This window comes from Trichomycterus rosablanca, chromosome 3, assembly GCF_030014385.1.
Source record: "Trichomycterus rosablanca isolate fTriRos1 chromosome 3, fTriRos1.hap1, whole genome shotgun sequence".
NCBI lineage: Eukaryota > Metazoa > Chordata > Actinopteri > Siluriformes > Trichomycteridae > Trichomycterus > Trichomycterus rosablanca.
The window spans coordinates 54,339,801-54,358,875 of record NC_085990.1 but is presented as its reverse complement, the minus strand read 5'-3'; the positions used below and the strand labels follow the sequence as shown (position 1 = coordinate 54,358,875).

The following is a 19,075-nucleotide window of genomic DNA, read 5'->3' as shown; positions in this document are numbered from 1 at the left end:
TTATACTGTGTATTCGGACATACTAACCGCTCTCGCGTACACATTTCGCGTACTACTGAGTATGGAAGTATGCGATTCCGGACGCAGCTTCTGTCTGCATATAGGCCGTTTCAATGAGGTAAACATTAACAACGCTACTGCGCATGTCTGTTCCTTCAGCCTTTCCGTTAGCACCATTTTTAAATATCTATCCAGCTGTCAACATGAGGAGCTCGTACTTTGCGAGTCTCCCGAACGCGGAACAAACGCGATATAAGCAGAAATTAATGATAGATCATCAAGTATCTTTTGAGGAGAATTTAATAAATGTTTTTCCGCTGACTTAAAACGTTTGCCTGAGGTAACATACCCAGCCGTGTATCACTACCTTGTTGAAACGGAGTGTGTTTACACCAGAGAGGCAGTAAAAGCACACCGCAGTTTGGACGCATACAATTATTTTCTAAGTGGAAAAGTTGGGAACATCTGTTCCTATAGTGCAGAAGGCATCAGTATTGTGTATGGGGAAGTTGGATATAATATATAATAATAATCTGACAGACAAATCACAGTGAATTACTAGTGCTTACTGAATTAGAACATATTAGCTAATGCTGAAACAATTTTTTATAGCCTAACTGGAAATACATTAAATATTCCACAGTAAGCACAATGTATTCATAAACAGTTTATTTAATTATTGTATTACAAAAGTAGAACAATGTTTTACAGGTCTGCATGTCATTTAATGATTGAGCTAAGAGCTGTTGATATAATTCCATATAGTTCCATATAATTCCATGTTATGGCTTGTACATAGTATTATAAGGGGAATGTAAACTTTTAAGGCTTATGTTAGGATTATGCTTATTCTGTTCTTTTAATACCAATATTAAGTGCCTGCGTATTTTAATACACTTAAGCTAAACGTCAGGGACAAGACACCATAAGAAAAGCGTTCAAGTGAGTACATTTGTTCACAATATTTTATTATAAAAACATTGCTATATATTACATTTATTATAAAAACATAAATGCTTTACTAATGGCTTCATACTATTTGTGGATGAACCACATTAGCAGTAATACAATCGAACAAAGTAGCTAGATAGGTAGGTATAACTTACACGCATAACTAAGAGCACAATCATCACAGCCTTCCATTTTAAGACACACTGATGCTCATGATTATGCTGTACTGGAATGTAGTCATCATTTTCTAAAGATTACTTAACTTTAACGGTGCAAAACACTGTTTTGATCTGCACCGTGCAACAACTTCACTTTATCTATCTGTCTATCTTGTTTTTACGCTTGCCCATTATCACTCCCTCAAGGAAACGCGAAGCTTTCTGTTCTCAGAAACGGGTGGTTTTATTCACTTCAGCAACTTCAGTAGTAACTTAAACATCAGCTTGGTCACATAAAACTTCACCACCGTCGAACTGCATTCATAAACAAATATACAGTACAAACGGAAAGTTATTATATACAATAATCTTCTTACAACTTATAATAAAGTATAAATAGACGTACCTCGCTGGCTACACACAACCAAAAAGGGAATGAACTTAATCCTTGAATAAAATAAACTACACGTGCCTCTTGCGGCATCACTTCATGTGCACTTTCTTTTAGTGGTGGGCGGATCGATCCAAATATCGATAGTATCGATACCAACGTTGGTATCGGAATCGGATCGATACTAGCGTGATGGGATCGATACTTTAGTTTCACTTTTTTCTCCGCTACATTTAGTACGTTCCTCCCGTTATTTCTTTGCTCCTCCTTCCTGCTCCGCTGTGTCGTCGTGCCGTCACGTGACTAATGGACACTACATACAGCATGGAAAATACATGCAGAGATAAGTGGATATTTTCATCAGTAAATTAAAAAAAAAAAGTTTTAAAACATTTGTTCTTCAGTTTTAATGTTGTACTTCAATTTGTTTAAGGCCAGAGAAGAAGTGCAGTGAAATAAATTAATTTTTTTTTACATTATTGTTTATGAACAAAAGAACTTTCTATGAAAAAAGAAATGACGTTCTTCAATATTTTTCTGTACTTTATTTTACAAAAAGCCAGAGATTTATAAGAGGGGGAATTATGTTTTCTTATTATATTATTGTTTCTCAACAAAAGCCCGAGAATTCATCACAATTTATTATATTATAATAATATAATATTAATATTATTAAACTGTAGTGGGTTTTTACATGTGCATGATTACCTAATAAACACAAAATCATTTATTAGTCAAAGCACATTAATGATTCACCTCATAAATCATGACACACTGCTCTTCCCTACATGAAAGTAAATAAACCGCTTTGTAAGTACAAAGTATCGGTATCGGATCGATATCGGCGATACTGGCCCTGTATTTACTTAGTATCGGATCGATACCAAAATTCCCGGTATCGCCCACCTCTACTTTCTTTAAGTGAGGTGTCACTTCAAAATATGTCCCCCTTGAAACACTCCTAATAATCTTGGTTCTTAAATAAAATATTACAATTTAAAATCAAAGAAAAATATATCAAATATGTACACAAACATATAAATATATAACTGACATTTTATGACAGTTAAAGCCCATAACTATTTAAACTTGGTCAAATATGTAGTATTATAGTACAACTGAAATAAAATGTGTGCTACAGATCCTGGAGTTGATAGTGGGTATCCAGCCGTCTCTCTTTACAGCAGCAATCCAAGCGTTTCCCTGTGCGTTGTCTTTTGGAAATCTGTACACTTTAATTTCTGAAAGCAAGTTTGTACCTGGCCTGAGGGAACATCCGACAACCGAATAACACGGTTCTAACTTTAATTTAGACATACTGTCAATAAATCAGACCTGAACTAACACAAAAGAATTGAAGCAGTTGTGGTCAATCGCTATTGTTCTGAGCGCTGTTTACAACCAAGCGTAAGTGTCTTAGGAACAGCTACGTCACTTCCTGTACTCATGAATATTCATTTGAAACGGTATATAAAGAGAATCAAACCCAGTTTAGTGAGGAACGTTCAGGTGAGAAGATTCTAGAACTTTCTCTATTTACAGGGTTAAACGCTCCATACAGGCTGTGCTGTAAACTAACACCGTCTCCAAAACCCACCAGCTTCTTACTATATTCATCCCAAACTCATCACCTACAGGTGTGTGTACCTGTACTGTAGCTCTTCCTCCTCTGCTCAATAAACCAGAACAACCTGCTCTGAGTGAAAGAGAAAGTATCAGCGCAGTTTAGTGAAGAGAGGAATATAAAGTTGTGATTCAAACTTTTCTCTCTGAGTGTTTCTGTAACTGACTGATGACATAATATAAAAGCACCAGAAAAAATGAAAAAGTTACTAAACTCTGTTACTGATCTAAACTAAAAGTTATTTGTTACTGTGATTCAGACAGAATACCAAAACGTTTCATACTTCCTACTCCTGGGCACTACATAGGGTACAATAATAATGGATTTTACACACTATGTAGGCACTATGTAGCTTATCTGAAGTGATTTAGGATTGAACCTGCTGGTTTTTACTGTTTATTTTTAACACATTTCATTATTGTTGATGTGAGTGGAAGTTGATTTTGTGTAGATTATGTTTATTATTTTATTATCAGTGTGTTATAAACATAATCTACATAGAATCTACATAAAAGTGATAAATGTGTGTGTATGTGTGCTTCAGATTAACCATACCTATGTACTTTAATCTTTTTTTTTTAACTTTAATGCATCAATTAAACTAATAATTGGCATTACTGTTTATCACTTATATTTCATGATCTGATTTGTTCATGTTCTAACAGTCACATTTAAAATCTCATTTAAAATCCACAGACTGCTGTGTGGAATACTGTAAACAGTATGGGTTTCAGGATGTGGTGTTAACAGTAATCCATACAGTACAAGTTAATCTTTTCATTACATGAACATTTCTTTTTTAAATTCCTCCCCGCTGCTTATAAGCACTTCATCATTTACTTCTATTACAGAAGTAAACAAACATCAAATCTTATTAGAGTAACAAAAAATAAACAAAAAGCACCCAGGATGTTCCGCTAGCACACCAGTGCTGAGATTCTATACTCCTTGTTTTGAAATTCGGAGTTGCCACCAGTCGGCTGGGTGTCGTCTGGCGGGCATAATTGGCATTAGCCAGCGTATTTGTGGGAGTTGGGTGGGCTATGTGTGGGTGGGTGGGTCTTTATACGCTGTGTAAGAACTCTGATTGGTGGAAGAAACGCCTGTGCAGAATGCAGAGGTGAGAAGAGGAGGGGTGTTCATGTGTCAAAAGATGTGTGCAGCGCCACAGATGTAATCTGGTATCCCTCAGCAGTAGAAGACAAAATAAGCGAGCTAAATCGGGAGGAAAATGCAGAAATAAAAAACTGTGCAGTAAATAATAGTTTTACTGATCATGATATAATTGTATATATTAGTTTTGATTGATCATGTTTAATCATTATTTAATTATTATGAAAATAGATAATTAAATTTACCTTGAAACTCTGAGGAGCCTGATTAACTGTACAGAATATCACGACCGTACCTTCTTTTTTTTCAGTGTAAGGAAGTTACTACATTTGTAATTGTAATTTGCAATTTGTAAAAGTTGTAATTGTATGGTGTTGTAACTCAGTTGTATTTTATAAGTAAAAACACAAACAAAAGTTTGGACACAATCAAATTGGAATATTTGTAGAATATTGAAGATACACAGTTTTGACACATTTCACACTAATCAGGTGAACTGGTAACAGGTGAGGGAATCATGATGAGTATAAAAGGAGGATCCATCAAAGACTCAGTCATTGTAATCAAAGATGGGTCATGGCTAATTAGTTAGTGCTAGTTTTAATTAACAATTTGATTTGCTCAATAAAAAATGACAAATAATTGAGGTATTTTACCATCCACCATAATAATAGGAGGAGTCGCCGCTCGTGTCTGAGAGATGCTTATAGTCCTGATTTACACCTTTTTGTACACTGAAAGAAGCTTTCAGAGGAAGAAGATTTTCATGTGATGATGTAAAAGCAGCAGTGCATCTGTGTCAAAAAATATGGCATTAATAAGTTGGTACAATGCTGGAAAAATGCATCAGAAGGGAACGATGTAGGAAAACTTTTTGAAGATCCCTTATACAAATATTTCATACCTGTGTGGGTTAATTATAAAATATGTAAATAATGTAAATAGAATAAAACTGACATTTTAATGTATAGTTCTCTGAAAATGCTGTGATATGAAAAACAGGATTGATGTTGGACGTGTCAGCGGCTCTGTGGAGTTTGAGAGGTTAAGTTTGGTTTATTAGACTCATCACAGTTTGTATCAAATCTTCCAATTTAAGACACCAGTGACATCGTTAGATTATTATTAGAGAAATGAAACTAAAATTGTTGTATAATGGAGAACCTGCAAAACATAAATTCATGTTTTGTTCAGTCTGATTCAGGGTGAGAGATCAGACTCACCTGAACCCAGCAGTGTGTCCATGAAGAGCGATCGGTCACTGAAAGAGCCACCAAACTTCAGTGACAGAGAGCGTTCTACTGATCTGAGGTGAGGATCAATTTAGGAAATGTGACTGAAAAAAATTATATTCCTTCATCCTAATTATAGAGTTATTCAGATTTTACTTTACTAAAATATACACTGCCTGGTCAAAAACAAGGTCACACACACTAATATTTGGTTGGACAGCCTCTGAGGTGGAAAGTAACGAATTACATTTACTGGTGTTACTGTAATTGATTAGTTTTTTGTGTACTTGTACTTTTTAAAGTAGATTTTACAGCCTGTAATTTTACTTTTACTTAAGTATGTTTTGTATTAAGAATTGTAATTCGCTACATTTTAAATAACATCCGTTACTGAGTTAAAAAAAAAAAAAAAAAAAGAAAACAATAAAAAAACTCAACATTAAACCCGTTAGGCTGTTTGATCTGGCTGCTGAGCATTTTTGAAACTGTTCTTTAGAGTCGGGCTGCGAACTGAATCACTAAGTTAACGAGTCAGAAACGACTCACTCTGTTTCATTATGATGTTGTGCATGAACAACTCCATGAATCGGTTCATTTGGTGAGGAGATTCAAATGTATAAACCAATCAGAGCTTCAGAATTCAGATTCTGGACGGAATTTCAATCTCTTTCTTCATTGGTTGTTGTATAAATGAGAGTTTAGTGAACGAATCACCAATTTAAGCTTTTTACCGGGAAAGCCGAGAGAATAAATATAGTTTTTATTAGTTAGGTGGATAAAACAGTCGGGTCTGGATTTATATATTGTGGAAACATACAAGATGCTCTTATATGAAGTGGATTATATCCCTAATGGAACAACACACGGATATAGATCAGGTAAGCAGATAAGTGGTCATGATTTTCTGCTGCTGTGTGATTGATCTGGGTCGCGGTTCTGCTGTTTACGGTTGGCTTTCATTTTGCAATGATAGCATCATGAAATATTGTGATTTATTATGTTCATTTATTTGAGTATTTATTTAAGTAAAACTGGCAGCTATTAAAAATTTACAAATAAATTTACCCAGCAAACACAACTATGAGGTGATACGCCATGATGGTAACGTTGTGAGAAAGTAAAGCACCAGAAACAAGAAATCAGAACTGCTTTAAACAACTGAATTTATCTCCAACCCTACTGAGCAGCTACTACTAAAAAATGTATGTATTACAATAACACACTTAAAGTTCAGAAAAAATATCATTCAGAGTTAGCAACTTGATGATGCATCTAGCTTAATTATTAAAAAGTATCAGTATCGGATCGATATTGGCGATACTGGCCCTGTATTTACTTGGTATAGGTTCGATACCAAATTTTGCAGTATCGCACAGCACTACTATCAACTTCTGTTGGAAAATGATGTTCCTCCTTCTATTAAAAAAGTAACAAAGTACCGTTTACTCTGAGTACATTTTAAATGAGTTACTTTTTACTTGAGTAGATTTACTTTTTACTTGAGTAGATTTTTAGACTAGTAATTCTACTTGTACTTAAGTAAAAAATCATCAAAGTAATAGTACTTTTACTTGAGTACAATATTTTAGTACTTTTTCCACCTCTCTGTCTGTGACTGAATCAAGGTGATGAACCACCAAGATCTTTATGCAGGAGCTAAAAAGATTTTTCTGCCTCCAAACTAAGCAGCACAACTCAGTATTTAATCAAATCACAAAGCACTAAAATAATATAAATCAGCTTTAATTAATGTAACAGTTCTGATTGTAACAGAAGAATTATTATGTGTTACACTGGAAAGGGGGATAATTATGAATAGTTGATACATGTTAGATTTGAAGTTTGAATTTTAAAAAATATTTCCAAATGATTAACGAAACTAAAACATTAATAACTGTCTTTTATTTTACTTACATTCAAATTCCAACAATTTAATGTGTCATCTTTTCTTTCTCAGGTTGGCTGGTTGTTCTCTAACAGATGAAAGTTGTGCAGTTCTGTCCTCAGTTCTCAGTTCAAACTCCTCCAATCTGAGAGATCTGAACCTGAGTCACAATAACCTGCAGGATTCAGGAGTGAAGCTGCTCTCTGCTGCACTGAAGAAGAAGACACTGAGGTGAGATTATTAAACACAAACACACACACACACACACACACACACACACACACACACTAAACTGGAGATACTGAGGTGAGATTAGGGCTGGGCGATTTGGATCAAAAATAATATCTCAATATTTTTTCATCCCATAAGGTAACAACAAAGCTTCCAACTTTTTTACAGGCACTTTTATTAACGTTCATGCTGGCTTCACACAAGAACTATTTTTCTTTAAAAAAAAGAAAACAGAGCTATTCCAAGAAAAAGTTTGTTGTTTTCTAACATCTCACCTGTGGTTTAATGTGAATTACAAATATATTGTCTGGCCCTTTAAGAATGTTAAGTGCACTACAGGGTGCAGGGAGCGAGTGTGTAGGGAAGATCTGAAATGATCGTCTCCATCTGTGCTTATGTTCTTCTGTTTGTTTTTTTTTGCACTGAGCTTGTGTTTTCCTTTTTATGTTTCTTTTTTATTTTTATTTCATTTAAAATTTAATATCTTCTAGTTTTTTAGTTTTGTATAACTATATAAACATCTTTTCAATGCTTTAGCAATACTGTAACCTACTCAACAGTCATGCTAATAAAGCTCTTTGAATTGAATTGTGTGACATTAAACGTAGCGTTCTCATTAACGCCATCCCCCACATGTTTGGACTTTATACATTATTTTACATCACCGTCACCACAACATTAACATTTACATTAATATAATATTTTTTTACTGTGTAGAACTCAGTTCTGTAATACAGGCAGAACTAATCGTACACGTCACTGCGTAACTATTACAACATCTAATGCATTTTAATCAACGTTCTGCTTCATGCACTTTATTATTATTTAACAGCTTTATTTGTTGTTTAATTGCTGTTTGCTCCTTGTTTACTGCAGAGTTAGTTCATGCAATTTTATTAATTTTTGGATGTTTATTGGCTGAGAACAAGAAATACTATAATAGAAGATAAATAAATAAATGAGTCTCGGACGTCGGGCGATCATCCAGCATAAACTAACACAACCACGTATTATAACACACACACACACACACACTGTAAACTGGAGAGACTGAGGTGAGATTATAACACACACACACACACACACACACACACACACACACACACACACACACACACACACACACACTGCACACTGGAGATACCGAGGTGAGATTATAACACACACACACACACACTGTAAACTGGAGATACTGAGGTGAGATTATAACACACACACACACACACACACACACTGCACACTGGAGATACCGAGGTGAGATTATAACACACACACACACACACACACTGTAAACTGGAGATACTGAGGTGAGATTATAACACACACACACACACACACACACTGTAAACTGGAGATACTGAGGTGAGATTATAACACACACACACACACACACACACACACTGTAAACTGGAGATACTGAGGTGAGATTATAACACACACACACACACACACACACACACACACACACTGTAAACTGGAGATACTGAGGTGAGATTATAACACACACACACACACACACACACACACACACTGTACACTGGAGATAGTGAGGTGAGATTATAACACACACACACACACACACACACACACTGTACACTGGAGATAGTGAGGTGAGATTATAACACACACACACACACACAGTAAACTAGAGATACTGAGGTGAGATTATAACACACACACACACACACACACACACACACACTGTAAACTAGAGATACTGAGGTGAGATTATAACACACACACACACACACACACACACACTGTACACTGGAGATACTGGGGTGAGATTATAACACACACACACACACACACTGTAAACTAGAGATACTGAGGTGAGATTATAACACACACACACACACACACACACACACACACTGTAAACTAGAGATAGTGAGGTGAGATTATAACACACACACACACACACACACACACACACTGTAAACTAGAGATACTGAGGTGAGATTATAACACACACACACACACACACACACTGTACACTGGAGATAGTGAGGTGAGATTATAACACACACACACACACACACACACACACTGGAGATAGTGAGGTGAGATTATAACACACACACACACACACACACACTGTACACTGGAGATAGTGAGGTGAGATTATAACACACACACACACACACTGTACACTGGAGATAGTGAGGTGAGATTATAACACACACACACACACACACACACACACACACTGTACACTGGAGATAGTGAGGTGAGATTATAACACACACACACACACACACACAGTAAACTAGAGATACTGAGGTGAGATTATAACACACACACACACACACACACACACACACACTGTACACTGGAGATACTGGGGTGAGATTATAACACACACACACACTGTAAACTAGAGATACTGAGGTGACATTATAACACACACACACACACACACACACACACACACACACACTGTACACTGGAGATACTGGGGTGAGATTATAACACACACACACACTGTAAACTAGAGATACTGAGGTGAGATTATAACACACACACACACACACACACTGTAAACTAGAGATAGTGAGGTGAGATTATAACACACACACACACACACACACACACACACACACACTGTAAACTAGAGATACTGAGGTGAGATTATAACACACACACACACACAGTAAACTAGAGATAGTGAGGTGAGATTATAACTAACACACACACACACACACACACACACACACTGTAAACTAGAGATACTGAGGTGAGATTATAACACACACACACACACTGTAAACTAGAGATACTGAGGTGAGATTATAACACACACACACACACACACTGTAAACTAGAGATACTGAGGTGAGATTATAACACACACACACACACACACACACACTGTACACTGGAGATACTGAGGTGAGATTATAACACACACACACACACACACACTGTAAACTAGAGATAGTGAGGTGAGATTATAACACACACACACACACACACACACTGTAAACTAGAGATAGTGAGGTGAGATTATAACACACACACACACACACACACACACACACACTGTAAACTAGAGATACTGAGGTGAGATTATAACACACACACACACACACACACACACACACACTGTAAACTAGAGATACTGAGGTGAGATTATAACACACACACACACACACACACACACTGTACACTGGAGATACTGAGGTGAGATTATAACACACACACACACACACACACACACACTGTAAACTAGAGATAGTGAGGTGAGATTATAACACACACACACACACACACTGTACACTGGAGATACTGAGGTGAGATTATAACACACACACACACACACTGTAAACTAGAGATAGTGAGGTGAGATTATCACACACACACACTGTGTAAACTAGAGATAGTGAGGTGAGATTATAACACACACACACACACACACACACACACACACACTGTAAACTAGAGATAGTGAGGTGAGATTATAACACACACACACACACACACACACACACTGTAAACTAGAGATAGTGAGGTGAGATTATAACACACACACACACACACACACACACACACACACTGTAAACTAGAGATAGTGAGGTGAGATTATAACACACACACACACTGTAAACTAGAGATAGTGAGGTGAGATTATAACACACACACACACACACACACACACACACACACTGTAAACTAGAGATAGTGAGGTGAGATTATAACACACACACACACACACACACACACACACACACACACACACACACACTGTAAACTAGAGATAGTGAGGTGAGATTATAACACACACACACACTGTAAACTAGAGATAGTGAGGTGAGATTATAACACACACACACACACACACACACACTGTAAACTAGAGATAGTGAGGTGAGATTATAACACACACACACACACACACTGTAAACTAGAGATAGTGAGGTGAGATTATAACACACACACACACACACACACACACACACACACTGTAAACTAGAGATACTGAGGTGAGATTATAACACACACACACACACACACTGTAAACTAGAGATACTGAGGTGAGATTATAACACACACACACACACACACACTGTACACTGGAGATACTGAGGTGAGATTATAACACACACACACACACACACACACACTGTAAACTAGAGATAGTGAGGTGAGATTATAACACACACACACACACACACACACTGTACACTGGAGATACTGAGGTGAGATTATAACACACACACACACACACTGTAAACTAGAGATAGTGAGGTGAGATTATCACACACACACACACTGTAAACTAGAGATAGTGAGGTGAGATTATAACACACACACACACACACACACACTGTAAACTAGAGATAGTGAGGTGAGATTATAACACACACACACACTGTAAACTAGAGATAGTGAGGTGAGATTATAACACACACACACACACACACACACACACACACACACACACACACTGTAAACTAGAGATAGTGAGGTGAGATTATAACACACACACACACACACACACACACACAGCTCTAGACAAAATCTCTACAGAAACTTTACAAAAGCTCTATAGAAGATCTACAGAAACTACAGAAGTTCCACAGAAACTCTACGAATGTTCTATAGAAGATTTACAGAAGCTACAAAAACTCTACATAAACTCTACCAAAGCTCTACAGATTTTCAGGTCATGTTTATTCAGATCTGATGTCACTAGATGAAGGTCAGGCGTGTCTCTTACTTGGTGTGCACAGTGAGGAAGAAGGAGGCGGTAAGGTTGGGTATGGAGGTGAATGGTACGATGAGGTACCACCCCGGTCTCAGTCTGAAGAACTCCACCACCTCCCGAGTCCCTGACTTGAGTGGAGACTCCTTCACAGGAGAGCTGGAGGTGAAGAACGAAGCTGGAAATGTTTTCTGATCCCTCAGCTGAAGAGCAGGAGAGGAAGGAACAAAGCAGAGTCAGAAGGTGCGGAAAGGTCAGAGGGTAAAAACTTATTTCAATAATATAAAGGACACAAGAATACAGATAAGCTTCAGTTCCAAAAGAGTTAGGACAGTTTTCCTTTTAAACAACAGGGACTGAAGACACCAACTGATCCAGTTTTTCTGAACCCTGTACTGGATATTCTCACTATAATATCATGCACTGTAGATGGTGAAATATTTAAAATCATTGTGTTGCACATGAAGAAAGAACTGCACTTGTCCTGTTCCTACAGGCTCCGTTTCTTTACATTCACATTTTAAAAATAATTTAAAACGTTCCTCATCTGTCACTGTTTTGTGTTTATTTTTACATTTTACAACCAGCATATTTTTTGTTATTTTTTTTATTAAAATGCAAACAAATGAAATAAGCTACATGCTGCACATCACACAGTGCCTCCCACATTCTCCCCGATGTAATTTATAAATAAAAGGTTACGTACCTCCGGTGGAACCTGCAAGAACAGAGAAACACAAATGAACACATTAATGTTATTATAACTGTTACTATTATAGTGTCACTATTAATGTTATTATAACTGTTACTATTATAGTGTCACTATTACTGTTATAACGGTTACTATTATAGTGTCACTATTAATGTTATTATAACTGTTACTATTATAGTGTCACTATTAATGTTATTATAACTGTTACTATTATAGTGTCACTATTACTGTTATAACGGTTACTATTATAGTGTCACTATTAATGTTATTATAACTGTTACTATTATAGTGTCACTATTAATGTTATTATAACTGTTACTATTATAGTGTCACTATTAATGTTATTATAACTGTTACTATTATAGTGTCACTATTAATGTTATTATAACTGTTACTATTATAGTGCCACTATTACTGTTATAACTGTTACTATTATAGTGCCACTATTAATGTTATTATAACTGTTACTATTATAGTGCCACTATTAATGTTATTATAACTGTTACTATTATAGTGTCACTATTAATGTTATTATAACTGTTACTATTATAGTGTCACTATTAATGTTATTATAACTGTTACTATTATAGTGCCACTATTACTGTTATAACTGTTACTATTATAGTGCCACTATTAATGTTATTATAACTGTTACTATTATAGTGCCACTATTAATGTTATTATAACTGTTACTATTATAGTGTCACTATTAATGTTATTATAACTGTTACTATTATAGTGTCACTATTAATGTTATTATAACTGTTACTATTATAGTGCCACTATTAATGTTATTATAACTGTTACTATTATAGTGTCACTATTAATGTTATTATAACTGTTACTATTAGTGTCACTGTTAATGTTATTATAACTGTTACTATTATAAAATTACTATTAATGTTATTATAGCTGTTACTATTATAGTGTCACTATTAATGTTATTATAACTGTTACTATTATAAAATTACTATTAATGTTATTATAACTGTTACTATTATAGTGTCACTATTAATGTTATTATAACTGTTACTATTATAGTGCCACTATTAATGTTATTATAACTGTTACTATTATAGTGTCACTGTTAATGTTATTATAACTGTTACTATTATAGTGTCACTATTAATGTTATTATAACTGTTACTATTATAGTGTCACTGTTAATGTTATTATAACTGTTACTATTATAGTGTCACTATTAATGTTATTATAACTGTTACTATTATAGTGCCACTATTAATGTTATTATAACTGTTACTATTATAGTGTCACTATTAATGTTATTATAACTGTTACTATTATAGTGCCACTATTAATGTTATTATAACTGTTACTATTATAGTGTCACTGTTAATGTTATTATAACTGTTACTATTATAGTGTCACTATTAATGTTATTATAACTGTTACTATTATAGTGCCACTATTAATGTTATTATAACTGTTACTATTATAGTGTCACTATTAATGTTATTATAACTGTTACTATTATAGTGTCACTGTTAATGTTATTATAACTGTTACTATTATAAAATTACTATTAATGTTATTATAGCTGTTACTATTATAGTGTCACTATTAATGTTATTATAACTGTTACTATTATAAAATTACTATTAATGTTATTATAACTGTTACTATTATAGTGTCACTATTAATGTTATCATAACTGTTACTATTACAGTGTCACTATTAATGTTATTATAAATGTTAATATTATAGTGTCACTATTACTGTTATAACTGTAACTGCTATTATTACTGTAATTATAACTTTTGCTATTACTGTAATTATAACTGTAATTATAACTGTTAAGGAAGACATAGTCTTTTCTAGGTGCCATCGTGAGCGGCAGCCTCTCCAGTAGCTCCGTCAGTGTTTTACTTTTCAGCGTTTCTATTGTGTTTTTCTTTCATTCTTTATTTTGTGTCACGTCTTTTTCTATCATGAATACAACTTTTTCACAAGAGGGCGGCAAAAAACATACTTATTTAAAGGAACAACTACTCTTCTTAAGGACGAGATGGAATGCTGGTATCATCCACCACATACCGGAAGAGCTAAGACCCAGGTACCGCGGACGCAGAGCCGGCGCTAAGCTAAAGGCTAAGCTAACGGAGAAGCAACGGAGGTACAAGCCAGCAATTCCATCAGTTGTGATGGGGAATGTAAACTCTCTACCTAACAAGACAGACGAGTTGGCAGCCCTGACAATGAACGACAGGACCTTTAGAGAGTGCAGTTTAATGTGCTTCACAGAGACATGGTTAAACAGCGACATACCAGATGATAATGTGGATATACCGGGATTCACTACAGTGAGAGCAGACAGGGACGCAGAGCACAGCGGCAAACGTAAAGGCGGAGGACTTGCACTCTTCATCAACATCAGATGGTGCAACCCAGGACATGTAACCGTTAAAGAGATTATCTGCAGACGGGACATTAAACTGTTAGCGGTGAGTCTCAGACCGTATTACATACCCAGAGAGTTCTTGCACGCCATTATTGTTTGTGTTTACGTTCCTCCGCGAGAGCACGCCGAGACTGCGTGTGACGTCATCCACCTCACTACAGCGAGGCTACAAACACAACACCCGGACGCGTTTGTGATGATTTCTGGTGATTTCAATCATACCACATTAGACTCTACTCTCCCGACTTTTCAACAGTTTGTAAATTGCCAATATTAGGGATGTGTACAGCGCCACCCCCCTGCCACCACTGGGGAAATCGGACCATAATCTTATCTTCCTTCAGCCTCAATACAAACCCTGCATAAAAACTCCAATTACCACACGGACCTTCAGGAAGTGGTCAAACGAGGCTAAAGAGGCACTCAGGGACTGTTCCGAGTCCACAGATTGGAACGTGCTGCTGGAAACACATGGTGAGGATATTGTTGGGGCCACACACTGCATAACTGACTATCTGAATTTCTGTATGGACATTGCTGTTCCCTGCAAAACGGTTCGCTGTTTCCCCAATAACAAGCCCTGGATTACCAGAGACATCAAGGAGCTCCTCAATAAGAAAAAAAGGGCGTTCCGAGATGGCGATCGGGAAGAGCTAAAGCTGGAACAGCATGAAAACCATCACTGGCTGCAAAAAGAAAGGAAGAAACTCAGCAGAGGGGAACGTGGTTAGAGCGAACCAGTTCAACCTTTTCTTTAATAGGTTTGATAGCCCTGCTGCAGTTAACACCTCCAACCCCCCACCACCAGCCAGTAGTAGTAACAACTGCATTCAGGTGAAGTCAGGGGTCAACTGAGGAGGCTTCGTCCCAGCAAGGCAGCGGGCCCAGACAGGGTGTGTCCGAAAATGCTGAAAGCATGTGCAGCTGAACTGGGGGAGCCACTCCAACACATCTTTAACCAAAGCCTGAGACTGGGAAAAGTCCCCACACTGTGGAAGACATCATATGTCGTCCCAGTCCCCAAGAAAGCACACCCAAGCGAACCAAACAACTTCAGACCAGTCGCCCTGACATTGCACATCATGCAGACGTTTGAGCGACTGCTACTCCACCACCTCAGACCGCAGGTCCATCACGCACTGGACCCACTGCAGTTCGCCTACCGAGAGAAGGTGGGGGTAGAGGATGCCATCCTCTATATGCTACATAGAGCCTACTTTCACCTTGACAAGGGAAGCGGAGCCATGAGAATTATATTCTTTGATTTTTCCAGTGCGTTCAACACAATCCAGCCACTCCTATTGGGAGACAAACTGGCAAAGATGGGGGTGGACTCATTCCTGGTGACCTGGATCATGGACTACCTCACAGAGAGACCACAGTGTGTCAGACTTAAGGACTACTTTTCAGATATAGTAGTCAGTAGCACTGGGGCACCACAAGGGACTGTACTTTCCTCTGTCTTGTTTTACACCTCTGACTTTAAGTACAACTCTGAGTCATGCCACATGCAGAAGTTTTCAGATGACACTGCAATTGTGGGGTGTATTGGAGCGGGGGGGCAGGAGGAGGAGTACAGGTGCCTGGTGGATAACTTTGTGTCATGGTGCACGTCAAACCATCTACAGCTGAACACCTCCAAAACTAAAAGATGGTGGTGGACTTCCGGAGGCACAAGCCCCATCTTCGACCTATCACAATTGAGGGGGCTGACGTTGAGGTGGTCAAGACCTACAAATACCTGGGACTACAACTCAATGATAAGCTGGAATGAACAGATAACACAGCCACTATCTACAAGAAAGGACAGAGCCGTCTCTACTTGTTGAGAAGGCTTGGGTCCTTCAAAATCTGTAAAAAAAACTCCTGCTGATGTTCTATCAGTCTGTCATCTCCAGTGTTCTTTTCTATGCTGTGGTGTGTTGGGGAGGCAGCATGAAGAAGAGCGATGCCACACGACTGGACAGGCTGGTAAGAAAAGCTGACTCTGTGATTGGCACAGAGCTTGAAACTTTCATGCAGGTGGCTGAGGAAAGAACTCTTAAAAAAAACCTCCTATCAATCATGGATAATACACAGCACCCTCTGAACAGCACCATCACCAGACAGAGGAGTGTATTCAGTGATAAGACTGCTGTCTCTGTCCTGCTCTACAGAGAGGCTAAGAAAGTCTTTTGTACCCCAAGCAGTCAGACTGTTTAACACCACACAACGACGGGGTCGTTAAACCGAATCAACAACTCAAACATACATTTGTATTGCCACTTTACATATTCTGTTTTTACATTCTTATTTTCATACCTGTATGTATATATAAATTATAATTTTATAATTTTATTTACATACATTGCTTCTATTATTATCTGTATGTTACCACCAACATTCTCATCCATACCTATGTCTGACATATTTTATATCTGATACACAATCTCTATTCATATTCTGTTTTATATACATATATATACAGTGTATCACAAAAGTGAGTACACCCCTCACATTTCTGCAGATATTTAAGTATATCTTTTCATGGGACAACACTGACAAAATGACACTTTGACACAATGAAAAGTAGTCTGTGTGCAGCTTATATAACAGTGTAAATTTATTCTTCCCTCAAAATAACTCAAAATACAGCCATTAATGTCTAAACCATCGGCAACAAAAGTGAGTACACCCCTAAGAGACTACACCCCTAAATGTCCAAATTGAGCACTGCTTGTCATTTTCCCTCCAAAATGTCATGTGATTTGTTAGTGTTACTAGGTCTCAGGTGTGCATAGGGAGCAGGTGTGTTCAATTTAGTAGTACAGCTCTCACACTCTCTGATACTGGTCACTGAAAGTTCCAACATGGCACCTCATGGCAAAGAACTCTCTGAGGATCTTAAAAGACGAATTGTTGCGCTACATGAAGATGGCCAAGGCTACAAGAAGATTGCCAACACCCTGAAACTGAGCTGCAGCACAGTGGCCAAGATTATACAGCGTTTTAAAAGAGCAGGGTCCACTCAGAACAGACATCACGTTGGTCGTCCAAAGAAGCTGAGTGCACGTGCTCAGCGTCACATCCAGCTGCTGTCTTTGAAAGATAGGTGCAGGAGTGCTGTCAGCATTGCTGCAGAGATTGAAAAGGTGGGGGGTCAGCCTGTCAGTGCTCAGACCATACGCCGCACACTACATCAAATTGGTCTGCATGGCTGTCACCCCAGAAGGAAGCCTCTTCTGAAGTCTCTACACAAGAAAGCCTGCAAACAGTTTGCTGAAGACATGTCAACAAAGGACATGGATTACTGGAACCATGTCCTATGGTCTGATGAGACCAAGATTAATTTGTTTGGTTCAGATGGTCTCAAGCATGTGTGGCGGCAATCAGGTGAGGAGTACAAAGATAAGTGTGTCATGCCTATAGTCAAGCATGGTGGTGGGAATGCCATGGTCTGGGGCTGCATGGGTGCAGCAGGTGTTGGGGAGTTACATTTCATTGAGGGACACATGAACTCCAATATGTACTGTGAAATACTGAAGCAGAGCATGATCCCCTCCCTCCGGAAACTGGGTCGCAGGGCAGTGTTCCAGCATGATAATGACCCCAAACACACCTCTAAGACGACCACTGCTTTATTGAAGAGGCTGAGGGTAAAGGTGATGGACTGGC

The 19,075-nt window shown here is 37.4% G+C and overlaps 1 protein-coding gene across 4 annotated transcripts in view; it reads right to left on the bottom strand.

Moving 5' to 3' along the window:
* Positions 1 to 3,723: 3,723 nt before the first annotated feature.
* Positions 3,724 to 19,075, bottom strand: part of LOC134309988 (calpain-2 catalytic subunit-like) — a 46,468-nt gene continuing 31,116 nt past the window's right edge. For 2 of the 4 annotated variants that reach the window (XM_062991497.1, XM_062991496.1), the window contains 3 exons: positions 12,997 to 13,008; positions 12,306 to 12,493; positions 7,197 to 7,565 (listed from right to left, as the gene is read on the bottom strand). In XM_062991497.1, coding sequence (XP_062847567.1) covers positions 7,520 to 7,565; positions 12,306 to 12,493; positions 12,997 to 13,008 — 246 coding nt within the window. In that variant the 3' untranslated portion in view covers positions 7,197 to 7,519. Of the gene's footprint in view, positions 4,340 to 7,196; positions 7,566 to 12,305; positions 12,494 to 12,996; positions 13,009 to 19,075 lie in introns of those variants that run through there. The other 2 variants (XR_010011247.1, XM_062991498.1) reach the window with 2 other exon arrangements.